This window comes from Tiliqua scincoides, chromosome 14, assembly GCF_035046505.1.
Source record: "Tiliqua scincoides isolate rTilSci1 chromosome 14, rTilSci1.hap2, whole genome shotgun sequence".
NCBI classification, from domain to species: Eukaryota; Metazoa; Chordata; class Lepidosauria; order Squamata; family Scincidae; genus Tiliqua; species Tiliqua scincoides.
The window spans coordinates 4,206,536-4,222,099 of NC_089834.1; the positions used below are offsets into that span (position 1 = coordinate 4,206,536).

Sequence of the window (15,564 nt, forward strand, 5' to 3'; positions counted from 1 at the left end):
TTAAAAAACTTTGCAATCACACTTGCCCGGTTTGCAGAAGAAAACTGCAACAGCTGACAGTCCGGGTGGAGACTGTCCTCATGACTGTGGTATGAGGTCATCCTCATACCCCCAAATTAAAATGTCATATGTTCCAATTTTCTCTAGTAATTGGCATGCCATAGATCAGGGGTGACCAAAGTTTTTGGCAGGAGGGCCACATCAGCTGTCTGACACTGTGTCGGGGGCCGGGGCAAAAAAAGAATCAATTTACATTTAAAATTTGAATAAATTTACATAAGTTTACATAAATGAATATATTAGATGAACTTATATGAATGAATGAAGGTCTTGCAATAGCTCAAGGCCTATAAAAGGCCTTGCACAAAGCAAGGCCGGCCTTTCCTTTGCTGCCGCTATTGCATCACAGATGCGAAACAGCAAGCAGTGGAGGGAACTCTCATCCCACAGCTCACACGAGAGGTCAAACAGTCGCCCTCACGCTGAGAGAAGTTGCGTTGGGCCAGTGTGGGCTTCAACAAATCTCCGGAGGGCCAGAGGCTCATTGGAAACTAGCCCGCATTGAAAACCCCGGGCCGGGGTTTGGGCACCCCTGCCATAGATCAAGCAGGAACCCAGTTTTGTCTGGCCTAGAAATCTCTAACTGCACATCCTATTCTCCAGTTCAGCCTTCCGGGTACCCTGGAATGTCTGCAAAAAAGGTTTGGGGGCGCACCCGTCCATTTCTAGGGAGAGTCTGGCAAATGCCCACACACACACACACACTCTATATGGAAGGTCTCTAGCAGCCTTGGGAGCACAGTACCCAGATATTATTAATTAATAATTTACTAATTATAAATAATAAATACAAATATTTCTTTCTAGATCTCTCCTCTCTTTCAGTCTAGTAAAGTTATGCGGGTCTCAATAGATTGTCATTTCAGAAAGTGAATCCCAGTGCTAAAATGTTTCCCCTCCAGAGTTCATCCATGAAGAGGAAAGGCATGTGTAGATGATATAACAGCGAGAGTGCTTCCAATATAACCCTGCTGCTTTAAAAATGTGACATTGATCTCCACCTGACATTTTTAGCAGCTTATGGCTGCAATCCTAACCACACTTTCCTGAGAGTAAGCCCCAATGAATAGAATAGGACTTACTTCTGAGTAGACCTGGTTAGGATTGTGCCCTATGAATAATAATATGGCGCTCACCATACAGACAGACAATCAAAACACTCTTGAAACGTATTATATATTAGATTTTTTTTTTTTGCAGTGTAATTTATTTACAGGGTGTTTTTTGTAGTTGTTCAGAAGAGTTAATCAGACATGCTGAAGAGATGGGATTTCCCAGCTCCCTCGGATAGGAAGTACAGCAGAAAAGGCACATGGTTCTGTTCACCATTGAAGATGTGCATCAGTCAGCAGCATAAAGCTAACAAATCCATCCACCATAGAACCGTCTTCAGTGAGGCAAGAGACCAATCCGTTCCACCAATCCATCCCAGAGAGGCCTGCCCTCCCATTGCCTCTGGGAACGCAGGAGCAAAGTCTGGTTTCATGGTCCATTTTGGTCATCTCCAGACTTCCCAAAGGACAGAAAGCAGCTTTTATGAGTTTTCCTGGGGCATCCAATGATATGAGGCTTAGACCCTGATCTCACTTGAGGTGTTCAAGCTGTGTGTGGTCTGTACCACTTCAGTCTGAAGGAGGTGGCTCATGGGGTTGAATGCTTCTCCATACAAAAAGAAAAGAAAATCCTTGCATGTAGAACATTAGCATACCAGGGAGAAAGTATCTAATTGAGTCTTCTTGACATGCTAGATCTCTATGTGCATGGATATTATTTATAGAGAAGCATTCAATATATGAATTATCCTCTGAAGTCTGAAGTAGTATGAAGCACAGAGAGGTTTACATTTCAATGGCCATTGATTTGGTGCCAATCTCCATTGTTCTTTTAAAATAACAATCATACCCAATAATTCTAAACCCTGGTCATCTTCTTCAATTAGTTGTTCTCTCATCACAGTAGTCCTCTTTAAGCTGAGACTCTTGGAGGGTAATTCATGTCCTTTTCAGACTCCTGAAAAGAGCACATCCTTGTGGCCTGGAATCAATGCCGCCCGTGTTTTATCCAGTTTCTGATCATCCATTTTTGTCCCGAGCATCTTTGTACGACTAATCGGAGGCCAAAATTGGCATCCTTGGACATTTCTACTTCTAGACACCGGCCTGTGTCTCGACTGATGATTGGACCATTCTGCAAGGAAGGAAGTCAAAAGCAAGCTGAAGTTATAGCTGGGTGAAAATAATGCAATTCTTCAGGTTCAAAAACAAAAAACCCACAATGGCATTCAACAGTAAGATTAAACGAACAGTAGCAACAAATAAAATAAAATGCACAACCCAATCCTGAGCTGCCCAGGGCATGGGGCTGCAACAGCATCTTCGCATCTTCGCACCAGTGCCCCAATACATGCCAAGGCAGCTTCACATACAACCACCACCACCCCACAATACCTGTGTGAAGTCCCACAACCTCTGTGCTGGCCTCAATGTGTCTTCACATTTCTTCAAAGTAGGGGTCCTTCCTTTCCCATCATCAATCAGACATTTGGAGTCAGGCAGAAACGCTGTGGACCCGAGGGGGCCCAGTTGTAGGAGTCCTTCTAAGCTGTAGCGGACAAGCTGGGGGGACAAACAAAGACACCCTGCAGTGAGGCAAGGGGCAATGGCTTCCTGAAAGAAAGTGAACTCCACAGACCAGAGTGCCAACAGAAAAAAAAGTTGCAAGGTATCAAAGGGACTGCCGACTGTTCTTGGAATGGATTAGCATGGTTGCCTTTGGTTTGGTAAAACAAGGTCAGAAAATGGCTTCCATGATAATCGTGGAATTGGACAATCAGAGAGGACATGACTGAGAGGTACAAAATTATGCAGCGGATGGATAGAGGGATGTTCTCTTCCCTCTCACACAACACCAGAACCAGGGGAAAGCCTCTAAAACTGAATGTTGGGAGAGTTAGAACAGACAAAAGGACATATTTCTTGACCAGCATAAAATTAATCTGTGGTACTCCTTGCCACAGGGTGTGGCATCTGGCCTAGATGCCTTTCAAAGAGGATTGGACAGATTTCTGGAGGAAAAGTTCATCACAGGTTACAAGCCATGATGGGTATGTGCAACCTTCTGATTTTAGATATGGGCTACACCAGAATGCCAGATGCAATGGAGGGCACCAGGATGCAGGTCTCTTGTTATCTTGTGTGCTCATCTGGTGGGCCACTGTGAGATACAGAAAGCTGGGCTAGGTGGGCCTTTGGCCTGATGCAGTGGGGCTCTTCTTTTGTTCTTAATAGCTGTGGCTTCACTAGGGTTTGTGTCACCTAGTATGGGAGGCCAGCACATCACCCCCATGCAGAACCTCCTCCCAGAAGGTGGGCAGGGCAATGCCCACCCAAGTGGTGAGCATGGTGATATACCATCGCCCTGCCCCCACTGGTTTTTTTTTTTGCTATAACTTTTGATAGAATAGTGATATTTCAGTGTGGGATGTTTCATTGCATTCTGCATGAAACTATGCATCAAATAATTGTATTATTCAAAAATAGCAAGATTTTAAACATTTTGGACAGTAGTGGTGTCACCTCCACTGTGCGCATCACCCAGTATGACCTGCACCCCCATAGCAATGCCATTGCTTAATCATCCCTCAATCTTTTTGCAGATTACTGAGTAAATTGAAAACTCTGCCCATGCTCAGGAGTTCACATGATTATCAGGTTGGTTTTGGGGTGAGTTCCGTCACTGAAAACAGATTTTTTTTTTTTTTAAGAAAATCAGAAATGGAAGGCTTGCGTGCCTCCCCACTGCTAATAAATGGTGATGGCATAACACATCCGGCGCGGAGCATGCTAATCTTTCCTAGAGGAGTCTAATGCCCTTTGGAATTCGCTCTTTGTTCTCTTGTTTTAAAATGACTAGATTGCATGTCGAAAGCTGTTCTTAATAAAGAGGCCATCTGCAGAGCAAACTCGAGGCAGCGGGAGGCAGGAAGATTGAACTCGCTGCAGGGATGAAGGCATGTTTGTTTTTTGGTGTATTCCACTGGGGTCTCATTGAAAGGGAAAGGGGGTTTAAAGGGAGGAAGGGGAGGGGTGCACAGGTTGCATCCCCTGAAGGCTACGTTTCTTAAGCATTTCATAGTAGTCCTCCATAACCATATAAAATGTATATATATGTACAGTGGGTCTTCCTTATCTTTGGTTTTGGAATTTGACCCACCATGGGTTCCAAACGCATGGCAGGCCCACAGAGGATCTCCAGATGCAACCAGAAGTCACATCCAGAGGTGTACTGAGGTGCAGGGAGGTTGCGCATGGCCTCCCTGGGCCTCCTAGAGATCTCTGAGAGGCACTTCAAGTTTCCTGAGAAACCAGATGTGCCTCACAGAGGCCTTCTGAGGTGCACACAGCTTCCCCACACTTCAGAACATCTCTGGAGAAAACCAGAAGGTATTTCCAATAGCGTTCAGAGGTCCTCTGTGTTCCCTCCATGAATCTCCATATCCTCCACAGATACCAAAGTCCAACTATATATGCAAAGCAAAATGACGAGTCTCAGCCCTGAGGGGCTTGCAATTTGGATTTGGACAAACAGGAGATAACAGAGTGAAGGAATGGTGCTCAAAGCAAGGGTGAATGTCGGAAGCGTATAGGGATACTTCAGTTACACATTAGTGTAAATTTGGACAGCATGCCAGAAAGCGCTAAAATGCCATTATGGGAGGAGATTTGTGCCCATGGGCAGAGGGAGGGGGGAGCCATCTGGGATTTATCTGACTTTCATTAAAAAATAAGGCTGAGCAATAGATGTCTGATCAGAAGAGATTTTCTTCCTTAAGGCACAGGGAAATATAAAAAGGGAGGGAGGCAAAATCGAGAGGAATTTTGAAGGCAAAAAAAAAAGATTAAAGAAATGAATCAAAATACATGCTTGGAAATCTAAGCAGAGGTTGAAATTTTTTTAAAATTCCAATAGGATTAAAACTGTGGATTTAAGCCTGAGCCCATGTTTGAGAGTGTTCTGGGGGGAATACAAATCTGAATTGTACAGGGATGGGGGAGAGATGGCAAATCTGGGGCTGGTGAGACTGAGCAAAAGTTGACACGTGACTTCCAGCGATGAGAGAGCAACACCCTTTTCTCTACTTTGGCAGACAGAATGCCAGGAGCCAATGTGGTGTAGTGCAGCCTGTGGGGCAGGACCCACTAGGTGGATTGCAAGCCAGCTTCAGGTGGGTCACATAGCACTGAGCTCAGCCACCGTGGAAAATACAGAGCTGGAAATACACGGCACTGAGCTGCTGGGCAGGGCGGTCTCCTGCTGGGAGAGAGGCCTGGTGCTTTGCCCTGAACAGGTGGGGAAATGGGATGCTGGAAAGGGGGGAGGGCTGCGTAGTTGGGGAAGGATCCAAGCCTGCCTTCTGCTTTGACTTCCAAGCGGGAATGTTTGAATTCTGAGCTATGCAAAATAACAGCACAAGCACACTGAGGACCCTTGGCTGATCACGATTTAGGTTTGAAGCCTAAGGGCACAATCCCAGAATGGACTTGGGCCAAAGCAAGTCCCTTACACCAGCCCGGGAGTGTCACAAAAGTGCTATAAAGCACTTTTGCACCACTCCTTGGGAAAATAGGGGAAACCCGCACCATCACAAGCCCCAGGGAGAAGGTGAGTTGCATTGGCCAAGCTTGGCTAATGCATGGGTCTGGGGAGGGCACAGAGAGGGAGGAAAGGAGGTTGGAGGGAGGTGTTTCAGGGTGAGGGGAGAGCAAATGATGGGTGGTACCATGGGAGCAGGAGCAGGAGGCAGGGCCAAGATCTGGCAGTTATGCTGGATCCTGACCCTGTTCCCAGGCGGTCCAGGGCAGTCCCAAGATGCTTGGATTTGCGCCACCTTGTCAGGTGGTGCAGATCTGAGTAGACCCATTGGAAAATGTTTCCCCTTGCCCCAGGCTGGCCTGCCGTCAGCCTCAAACTTGCACTGGATACAGCACAGGCCCACTGGCCTGCCTGTTTCCAGTGCAACTTAGGATTGTGCTCTAAATTGATGATGTCATTTCCAGCCATGACATCACTCACAGGCTAATGGAGAGTTCCAACAGATTGTCATTCTAAAAAGTGGGTCCTTGTACTAAAAGGTTTGAGAACCACTGATGTAGTGGGTAGAATAGTCTATATATGCTGAGCCCCCTAGAAGGACAGCAGGTTACAAAATAAACTCTGTTTCCCAGCTACACCACATGGGTTTCTAGGGCAATGGTTTCCACAGTCCCTTGAGCAGCAGCAGCAGCAGCAGCAGCAGCTACTACTACTACTACTACTACTACTACTAGTAGTAGTAGTAGTAGTAGTAGATGATGTCCCCCAATGGAAAGCACCCATCCTGTTTCTCAGTTGGTCTCTCACATTCCATTTTTATGAATATCTATTCAGAAGTAAAGCCCACTAAATTAATTCAGTAGGGCATATTCCTTAGTGAATAATCTCGGAGTGAAACTTTAAAGGGAAAATAATCCCATGTGATTCTTAAGTGAATGTTTGTGTGCATGTGTTTGTGTGTCTTGTCTAGGAAAAGCTATAATGCTGCATGATGGCACATTTTCTGTGCAAAGAAAATGTTAAAATTATCCACTGTTGTGCCATTTCCATGAGTCAAAACACTTCAGCAGTTTCTCTACCAACAAATTCACACAAAAAGAGATGAAATTAACCTTATACTTTCAGTGCATAGCAAAGAACATTAATGAATGTTTTGCTTTGGTCGTGAGTTTTGGAGATTTTTTTTCCAGCTTCTGTAAAATGTGTCTTTTTTCCTGATATTCAATCCTGACTGGGCAAGGAAATCATCATGAAGGGCAGGGATGGAGAAGAGCAAAATCCCATTACAAATAGAAAAGCTAGTACTCACTAGTAACTGGTAGTAGCAATTCAGGGTAATAGTTAGTAGTCAGTCATTACTACCAGTTTTTCTTGGGCAGATGAGCGAGAATAGCTTTTAAATATACCTATCAGAAATATATTTAAAATAAATATACCAAACAAGACCAATTTTTGAGGAAAAGTTGAGAGTTCCTTCCTACATTTAATTTGAGGCATTCTAGAACTGCAACCCTATGGGTGTACATTCTACTGAAGTCAATGAGTAGGCCTGCATGGAACTGCACTGAAAGATTTCTTGAAACCATCAAAACAGTGGTTCTCAAACTGGGGAGTCACAACCCACCAACCAGGGAAGCACTTGTCCCTGCCCCTTTAAGGTGCAGGGAGGGGGAAGGCAGCAACGTGATCCCCAGGGAAAGAAAAGGCTTTTTACTTACCAGCAGCCAGTGCCAAAGTCCTGGGGGGTCCAAGGAGCCCTCTGCAAGGCCATGAGCACTACCAACTCCAGAGCCTAGGTAATTCAGGCAGGTAGACGTGGGCTCCCAGTTGAACTCTGGCCTCTGTGGCCAAGGTTTGCTGGGCAGGTAGACCTGGGTTCCCACTTGCTTGGAGCCCAAATCTACCTGCTAGGTAGAACTGGGCTCCCATTATGCCTCATCCAGGTGGGCTCCTGTCTATGCTTGGGTTCCTCCCCATCCTGGTGGGCCTTGCTGGTACAACAGTTTGGGAGGGCAGGCACCCATGCTTGTAGGAGTTTGGGAAGCACTGCATTAAACCATACGGCAGTGTGAATACAACAAACGAGCTGGTCAATGAGATCTGGTCAACCCTCCAAGTTGGTCCCCAAGAGGTAAGGCAGTTTCTCTTTCACCCATCCCAGTTTGGCCAAACATCTTATTGGAGAACTTCCAATGCAGCTCAAGGAGAAGAAAAATCTTGTCTACCTGCGAGGACATTCCGTGGCAAGGGTACAGAATGGCTTTGTCGTCCTCTTCGGCCCCCTGGTCCAAACAGTAGCCGCTGGCTTTGCTGTTGCGTACCTGGAGGGAGGAAGGAGATGTGCACCCATGATTTGAACATTAGCAGGATCTGCTCCATGATCCTAGCCTTTGTCACTGACTAATCCTCAAGAGCTGTAAGCTACACTATCTTCCATTTTGTACTGATGACAAAGGCAAGGGGCAGTCTGGGAGCAGCAATTTTGGATATACATTTGAGTCTGATCCAAAGTATTACGGAGAGAGCAGATGAATTAAGATTAAACATTAAGTTTTGCAGGTGGCTGAATGCCCCATGCCAGTGGCCCCTCCTCTTTTGAGCCATTCTGGGTGGTGGAAGCAAAACAGAGGCATACACCCAAAATGGCTCAGAAGTGGAGAGGGAGGGGCCGCTCACATGCAGCAATCAGGTGCCTGCAAAACTTAGTGCACCTTCTGGCCTCTCTCTTCTCTTTCTGGAAACTTCTGGAGAGAAGCTGCAGCAGCCACACCCCAAGCCATTCTCAGAGCAGCAGCTGCCATTGAGATCAGGTAACTGAGAGATCCCTAAAAACCTGCAGAGGTGTTCTGTGTAGATGAGGGCTGACAGTCACCTCTTGCAGGTGGCTGGGAATTGGCACCATTTCTGAAGCTCATGCAAACTGGGGGATGCACCATAACAAATATCCAACGGGTCTCCATGGCTGAGCCTCCTTGAAGCATCACATTCCTCTCTCCTCCTACTGGCACCCTAATGCCAATTTTGCACAAAGGCATGGTGAAGAAGCCGAACACATAATCTTAATCGGCTGCCAATTAAAGGATGCCAACTGTTTGATGGCACGAGGGTCGGCGTGGAGGCAAGCGCATGTTCTTGAGACAGAAGGGAATGTCTGCAATTTGATGACAGCCTTAAAAATAGTGAGTTCGGTTGGTAAAAAATATATCTTTACAGCCATATCAATATGCTTTATATCTGCCTCAACATATTTAGTTGCTCCAGGCACCAGAGCGTGGAGCAAACAATAACTTATGTTTTGGGTGTCAAGCAAATAACAAGGACGGTGGTCCAGACACCAGCAATTCAATCATGCACAAAGAGGAATGTATTCTGGAACTGAGTGTGGGAGATAATGGAGGAGCTGATAGGTTCTACATTGCCAGTAGGTCCATGGCTAGCCCTGCTCTAATGTCACCACTCTGGTTGTATTAGAAGAGGAGGAAATGATGGCTTATTTTTTCACAGCAGTAAAAATGGTGAGATCTTTTTTTTGGATGAAACAAAGGGAAGCTCCTTCAGTTGAGGATTGGGTAGAGTCTGAGGTTTGTCATGAGCTCAGAAATGGAGTTCCTGCAATTGGGTGGCAAGGGGGACATGTCCAAGGAAAAGGGGGAGTCAGGAATCCCTGGGGCACAGACTTGATTCACCTGCTATTTAATTCCAAGCATGGGCTTAAAATAATGGACCTAAGGCCCAAATCCTAACCAACTTTCCCACACTGACACAGCTGTGCCAATGGGCATGTGCTGCATCCTGCAGTTGGGTGGCAGTCATGGAGGCCTCCTCAAGGTAAGGGAATGTTTGCTCTCTTACCTCAGAGTTTCATTGCCGTGACCTCGGAACTGGAAATTTGGTTAGGATTGCACCCTCACTCTCTTGAACCTAAGTCTCTGGTAGTCTCAAATCAGCCTCAAATCAGCACATCTCAAAAGTTAAAATGAGGACGTCTCAAATCAGTTGCAACCACATTTATTGCTTTTAAGCAATCAGTTGTATCTGCACCACCTCTTTCTTTTCCATCTGTGCGTCTGCAAGATGAGTATCGCTGGGTAAGCTTAAAGTTCTAAGGGCCGCAGAGAGAATTAAAAGCATCCCTCCAAAAAATCTGGGGTGAAAGAACCAGGTGGAATTGTCTTGTGTGAACCTAGAAGAAAGTCCGTTGGAATCTTGGCAGCACAGAACTTGCAACACTTTGACTCTGTACATTATAAATTCAATTTAAATTGGAAATCTTGTTCTCTTACCCTCCACATAGAGGTAAGAAAGTATAGGACACCAGCGTGACTCTGTATATCTGAGATTGCAATCCAGTGCAATCCAGTGCAGGCCCGCTGGTCTGGCTCCCTAGTGCTTGTTTGCATTGTCTCAGGAGTTAACTGGGCTGGGCGCATAGGCCCACATCAGCTCCCAGAGGCTGAATCCAGCCCCAGATGGGGTAAGTTCATGCTGGCACAGGGAATAGCAGGAGGATGGAATACAGGCAGGGAGGGGCCATTTGGGAACAAGGAGAGGGTAGACTATGAACTGAATTGTGCCCAGGGGTGGGTGGGATCAGCTGCAAGGGTACAGGCCGAATCCAGGCCCTCACTCCCAGGCCATTGCGTGGGCTGCTCAGGTGTGCAATTGAAATTGTTCACTAAAATTGCTGGTGCACATCTGAGTAGCCCCAAAGGGTTGGCTGGGGCTTGACATGGGGCAGGAAGGCTGGCTGACCCGTGCTGTATCCGAAGCAGGTTAGGTTCAGGCTGGAGGTTAACTTGGGGTAAGGGGATATTTTCCCCTTACCCCAAGTTAACCTCCAGCCTGAACCTAACCTGCTTCGGATACAGCACGGGTCAGCCAGCCTTCCTGTTCCAGTGCAGGTTAGGATTGGGCTGTAAGTTTTATATGGTGTTGCTGTTGGGGAATAACAACACTGAGTAGTATTCATCAGTTGAGTATCCAGTTCTTTAAAAATGAAATTGTATGTGGTCCCTTGAATGGTCTTTCTAAAGGGTGAGTCCTTTTTGCTGATTCCTCCTTGTGTATATATAGCTTTTTGTTTGCTGACTTTTGCAGTACAGGAGAGTGTATTTTAATCTCTGTTTTTAACTATTGTTTTATCACACTTACATACATCCGGGGCAGCTATTTAGGGCTCCTGGTCTTCCAGTTTCAAGAACCTTGATGTGAGAAAATGTTTGTATAAGTCTGCATCAGACTGTGAGTAAGCTGCCTTTGGTCTTAAACTTTTGGATCTGAGTTTGGTTTGCAAGCAGCCTGGGTAGAAGAGTAATAACTTTTTTGCCTGAAACCAACAGTTGCAACTCATCTGGCAGATCCCTTGGGGGTGGACTTTTGGGCCTGTGTCCCACAAGGCTACACCTGGAACACCACCCTGATTAGAGCTGATTGTTCAAAGGGAAGTGAGAATGTCCCTGTGGAAGCCATCTCCATTGTGGCTACAGACATGGAGATGATGGATGTGGAGGTCTTTGAGAATATAAATGTATAAGATGGCACCTTGTAACCTACCTAGATTAATGTCCATCACTCAAAATGGACCCTTTTTGTGGGTGGCAGATGTGAGATTTTTCTTGGATTCATAGACTTTCCTTTTGACTACTTAGTGAAACTGACATCCTTGAAGTGATTAAGCTCATGGAAGTGTCCTGTGATTGATGTGGCTTCTGAGCTCAAACAATGTCTTTGGGACAGCTCCCTGGAATCATAAATCTCCTGTCTAGCGGAAGATTAAGGTTCTGTTAAAGCAGAGGTCCATATTGTCTAGTGGAAACCTGTAGTTTGTACTGGGAGCTAAAAGGATTGGCCTGTTTTTAAAGGCCTGCTCCAACTCTGACACAGGAAGAGGAAACTAAAGGCCAGTCACCTAAGGATTTAAAGAAGCAATTGGGGCATTTTTTGGTTGCATTTGTGTGACAGATGAGAGCCTACTAGTCCTTCCAGCATGTGAACAATCTGTGTGTTTCTTACTGGGAATCTGTCCTAGAAGAAAAAGGGGCTCCAAGGGCTTGAGTACAAAACTGGCTGAGAGATGCAAGGTTATTCCTGCCCTCATTCTTCCAGCTAGATGAGGAAAGGTGGGATGACCCAGCATTGCCTGTGCAGTAAGAACTTCAAGACTGATCTGTGAGAGACAGAGGGTGGAATGGAAGTCAAGAGAGAGAGATTTAGCCTTGGATGAAGGAATCTCTCAGGGTGCAGAGATGGGAAGCACTGAAGCTGAGACCTCTCTTGCCTGAGGCCACCCAGGGGGTTCATGGCAGAGGTGAGATCTGGACCAGATTTGCGACTCAGGCTGCAGTGCTATACAGCAGTGTTTCTCAAACTGTGGGTTTGGACCCACTTGGTGGGTTGGGACCTGATTTCTGATGAGTCCCTCAGAGCCTCCAATGAAAAAACAGGTGGTGGAAAGATCAGAGAACTCATTGCCTCTTGCCCTGAGGCTATTCAAAAATAAGATTGCTGAAAACTGCCCTGCAAAGGCTGAGCTTCTACAGTTTGCAAGGAGCTGAACTCCTGCAGTTTTCAAGTTTGCATAACTATATGTTTGTGCATCTTTTCTCTGGTGTGTTTTTGGTTTTCCAAGTTTGTCAATTGCAGATTGTGGGGCGTTCGACAGGTGAAGGCTGAGTCACAGAGCTAAGCCCCTCAAGTCTTGAGACTTGTTTCATTAGGGCTGTCTCATTATGAGAAATAAACAAAAATATTATTTCTTTCTAGATCACCTTTTTTAAATGGCTCATTAAGTTTGGTGGGTCCTGATAGAGTGTCACTTTAAAAAGTGGGTCCCAGTGCTAAAATGTTTGAAAAACACTGCTATACAGCCCCACTGAACAGAATTGGACTTACTTTTGAGGAAATACTCACTGTCAGTCACTTACAGTTCAATTCTTACCAACTCTCTAGCACCGATTCCACCACAGTGCAGCCCTGAGGTAAGGGAACAAGCATTCCCTTACATTGAGGAGGCCTCCTGGACTGCCTCCCCTCCCTCCCCACTGCATGAGCCCAATTGGCACAGTGCATCTGTGAGGGCTGTTGGGCTGCAATTCCATGCACATTTTTTACCTAGGAGTAAGCCTCACTGGACACAATGGAACTCACCTCTGAGGCTTGTGCAGGTTGCTACTCTGCTATGCCAGCACTATGATCTAGAATGCCAAAAAGTCTGGGCCAATGTTTCAGAGGAATCCATAGTTTTCTCCAGACATGGCTAGGGCATGGCAGCTTTGGATCAGAGTTGGCACTTAATGCTCACCTAACATGTGAAATTCATAGAATCAGAGTTGGAAGGGACCAACAAGGTCATCTAGTCCAGCCTCTGGCCTGTAGCACAGTGGCTCCTATCCTTTAGGAGCTTGCAAACCATTGAGGCAAAAACTGGAATTGTTGTGAACATGCAATTGTGGGTGGTCCGGCTTCCGTTCCCTCTGCTGGACTGTCTTCCCATGTGCTCCCTTACAGGCTACCAGAGAGAATGGCCTGCCCACAGCCACAGCAGGCATTTAAGGCGGTTATGACTACAGGTGGTCTCCACCCTCTTTGGTGGTCCATGGGAGATTTCTTGCTCACCAAGACACTGGAAGTGATCAAAGCTGATTTTTTTTTTCTCCTGAGACTTCATGGACCACTTCTCAGGGTCTTGGGGACTACCTGTGGTCCATGGGCCACAGGCTGGGAACCAGTGCTGTAGCAGGAAGTCTTCCTAGAGCATCCCCAGCAAGTGCCTGTCGAGCTTCAGCTTGAAGATCTCCCGCGAGGGAGAAACCACTACCTCCCTCAGCAATCTGTTTCACTGCTACCCCATCCTGACCCTCACAAATTTCTGCCTGATGTCCAGTCAAAATCTCCTCTCTTGTGAGCCTACTAGTCCTTCCAGCATGAGTAGAACTAGATCCAGTACTCACTGGATCTAGTTCTACTCCCAGAGGCAGCCGAGAACAAAATTGTTCCTAACTATCTTTTACTGAGATGGATTGTCATTCACCTAGCTCAGCATTGCCCACACTGACTGGAGGTGGCCCTCTCAGGTTTCAGAGATGGATCTTTCCTAGGCTGACCTAGTGAATGAACCGGAAACCCTCAGCGTATGTATAGCAAGAACCATCTGTGAGCTACAGTCCCTGAGTGTCATTTTCTCGCACAACCTGGTGATGAGTTTCACAGTCTCATACATTACCTCTCCATAAGTGATTGTGTTATTGTAAATCCTCATTTCAGGGTAGACATTTTCCAAGTACCACTTAAAACTCCGGCACTGAAGACGCTGCCGCAGAGCTATTCTTTCAGAGACATCTCCAAAGTCAACTCCAGGATTCTGCACATGCAGGAATATATAAACACAGAAATTCTATTATGCCAGCTTTACAGTCAACTTCATTACTCAAAAAACACTCATTGTTCATTTCGTTTACAAGCCGATTCTTCTGCCTGCCCCCCAGCTCCCCCCTTCACCTCTCTTGCTTGGTAAATAGCTACTCAGTCAACGGCTGTCCTTGAGAACAAGCAATAAATATTAATGACATTTCAAGGGATGGAAAAGGGGAGAGAGAAAAAATTAAAAGATACAAAGCAAGGGGAAATGGAAATTTGATGCAGTTGGATACGAACGTATTCAATTTGTTCTTTGCTTGTAAAAAACATGCACAGGACCCTGAACAGATGCAACAGAAAGCCAATTCTCCCCCTCCCCAAATGCATTATGAACAGATTGGCGGAGAGCTGAAATGCAACACCTCCCCTTTCTTTCCTCTAGTTCAGCATGTGCTTTCTTTTATGTGCATGTGCAACCTCCTGATTTTAGAAATGGGTTATGCCAGATGCAAGGGAGGTCACCAGGATGAGGTCTCTTGTTAACTGGTATGCTCCCTGAAGTGGGCTCCCTGAAGTGGATTGGGTGGGCCGCTGTGAGATACAAGAGGCTGAACTAGATGGGCCTAAGGCCTGATCCAGCGGGGATGTTCTGATGTTCTTAAGAACATGGAACTCCAGTGTGATCAGGCTTCTCTCTTCACTTAAACAGAAAGGGTAACTCATTCATGGATGGGATATGGGTGGGAAAATCCATGCACGTGGGAGGAGGTCTCAAAAGTTGGAGCTTTTGCACCTCTGCAAAATCATTCAAAGCAAAATCAAAAACATGACAGGTTATGGCGGTGCCAGCCATTCTTGCCAGCCACAGTGCAGGTGTTATCTTGGGGCAGGGTGAAACATTACAAGCATCTCATGAAATGCGTCGTTGACTGGTAGCCCAGTCCTATGGCTCCAGTGGTGCCAAAATGGCAACTGTCAGATCCTGTGGGCACCGAGACACTGCCGGAGGTCTCCTTGGGGGAAGGGAGCATTTGCTTTCTTACCCTGGATAGACAACAGCAGGCAGCAATGCGTCTCCTTGGCTCTGTGCCTGCATCTGAGCAGGCACAAAGCTGAGGAGTCCTGTGTTGGGCTGCCCAGGCCAAGAGGAAGGATAGGAAATGGTGACAGAGTCAGCCGCTGTCTCCGCCCCCCCTCCCAGGCCAGTTTCTTCCCCCCACCCCACCCTCCCATCACCCTGGTATGCTTCACCCTGCCTTGAAAGCCTTTACCACTGCCCGGAGCTCTACCTTGCTCCAGGCAGTGACCAGCACTGGCCCAGCGCTGGTGCTGCCTACTTGGAGGGTGCTGTAAGCATGCTTGACTGCATGTATGGCAGCCAACTCTGGCATTTAGCAGCAGTGCTGGTGCTGCGAGTCCTCAGGATTGGGCTCCAAAGCCGCAATCCAAGCCATGCTTATTGGGGTGCAAGTCCCATGCCGGGAATGTGCAGCCACTCTGGAGAAATTCCATCAGTCTCCTAGAAACTCTGTTTGGCTTTCCTTGAACGTTGTTGGA

The 15,564-nt window shown here is 46.5% G+C and overlaps 1 protein-coding gene across 1 annotated transcript in view; it reads right to left on the bottom strand.

The window, feature by feature from the left end:
• Positions 1-2,100: 2,100 nt before the first annotated feature.
• The window catches only part of GALNT9 (polypeptide N-acetylgalactosaminyltransferase 9), a 190,156-nt gene continuing 176,692 nt past the window's right edge, over positions 2,101-15,564 (bottom strand). Inside the window, exons 8-11 of the mRNA XM_066609862.1 lie at positions 13,874-14,011; positions 7,878-7,973; positions 2,508-2,675; positions 2,101-2,247 (exon numbers count right to left, since the gene is read on the bottom strand). Coding sequence (XP_066465959.1) covers positions 2,101-2,247; positions 2,508-2,675; positions 7,878-7,973; positions 13,874-14,011 — 549 coding nt within the window. The remainder of the gene's footprint in view (positions 2,248-2,507; positions 2,676-7,877; positions 7,974-13,873; positions 14,012-15,564) is intronic.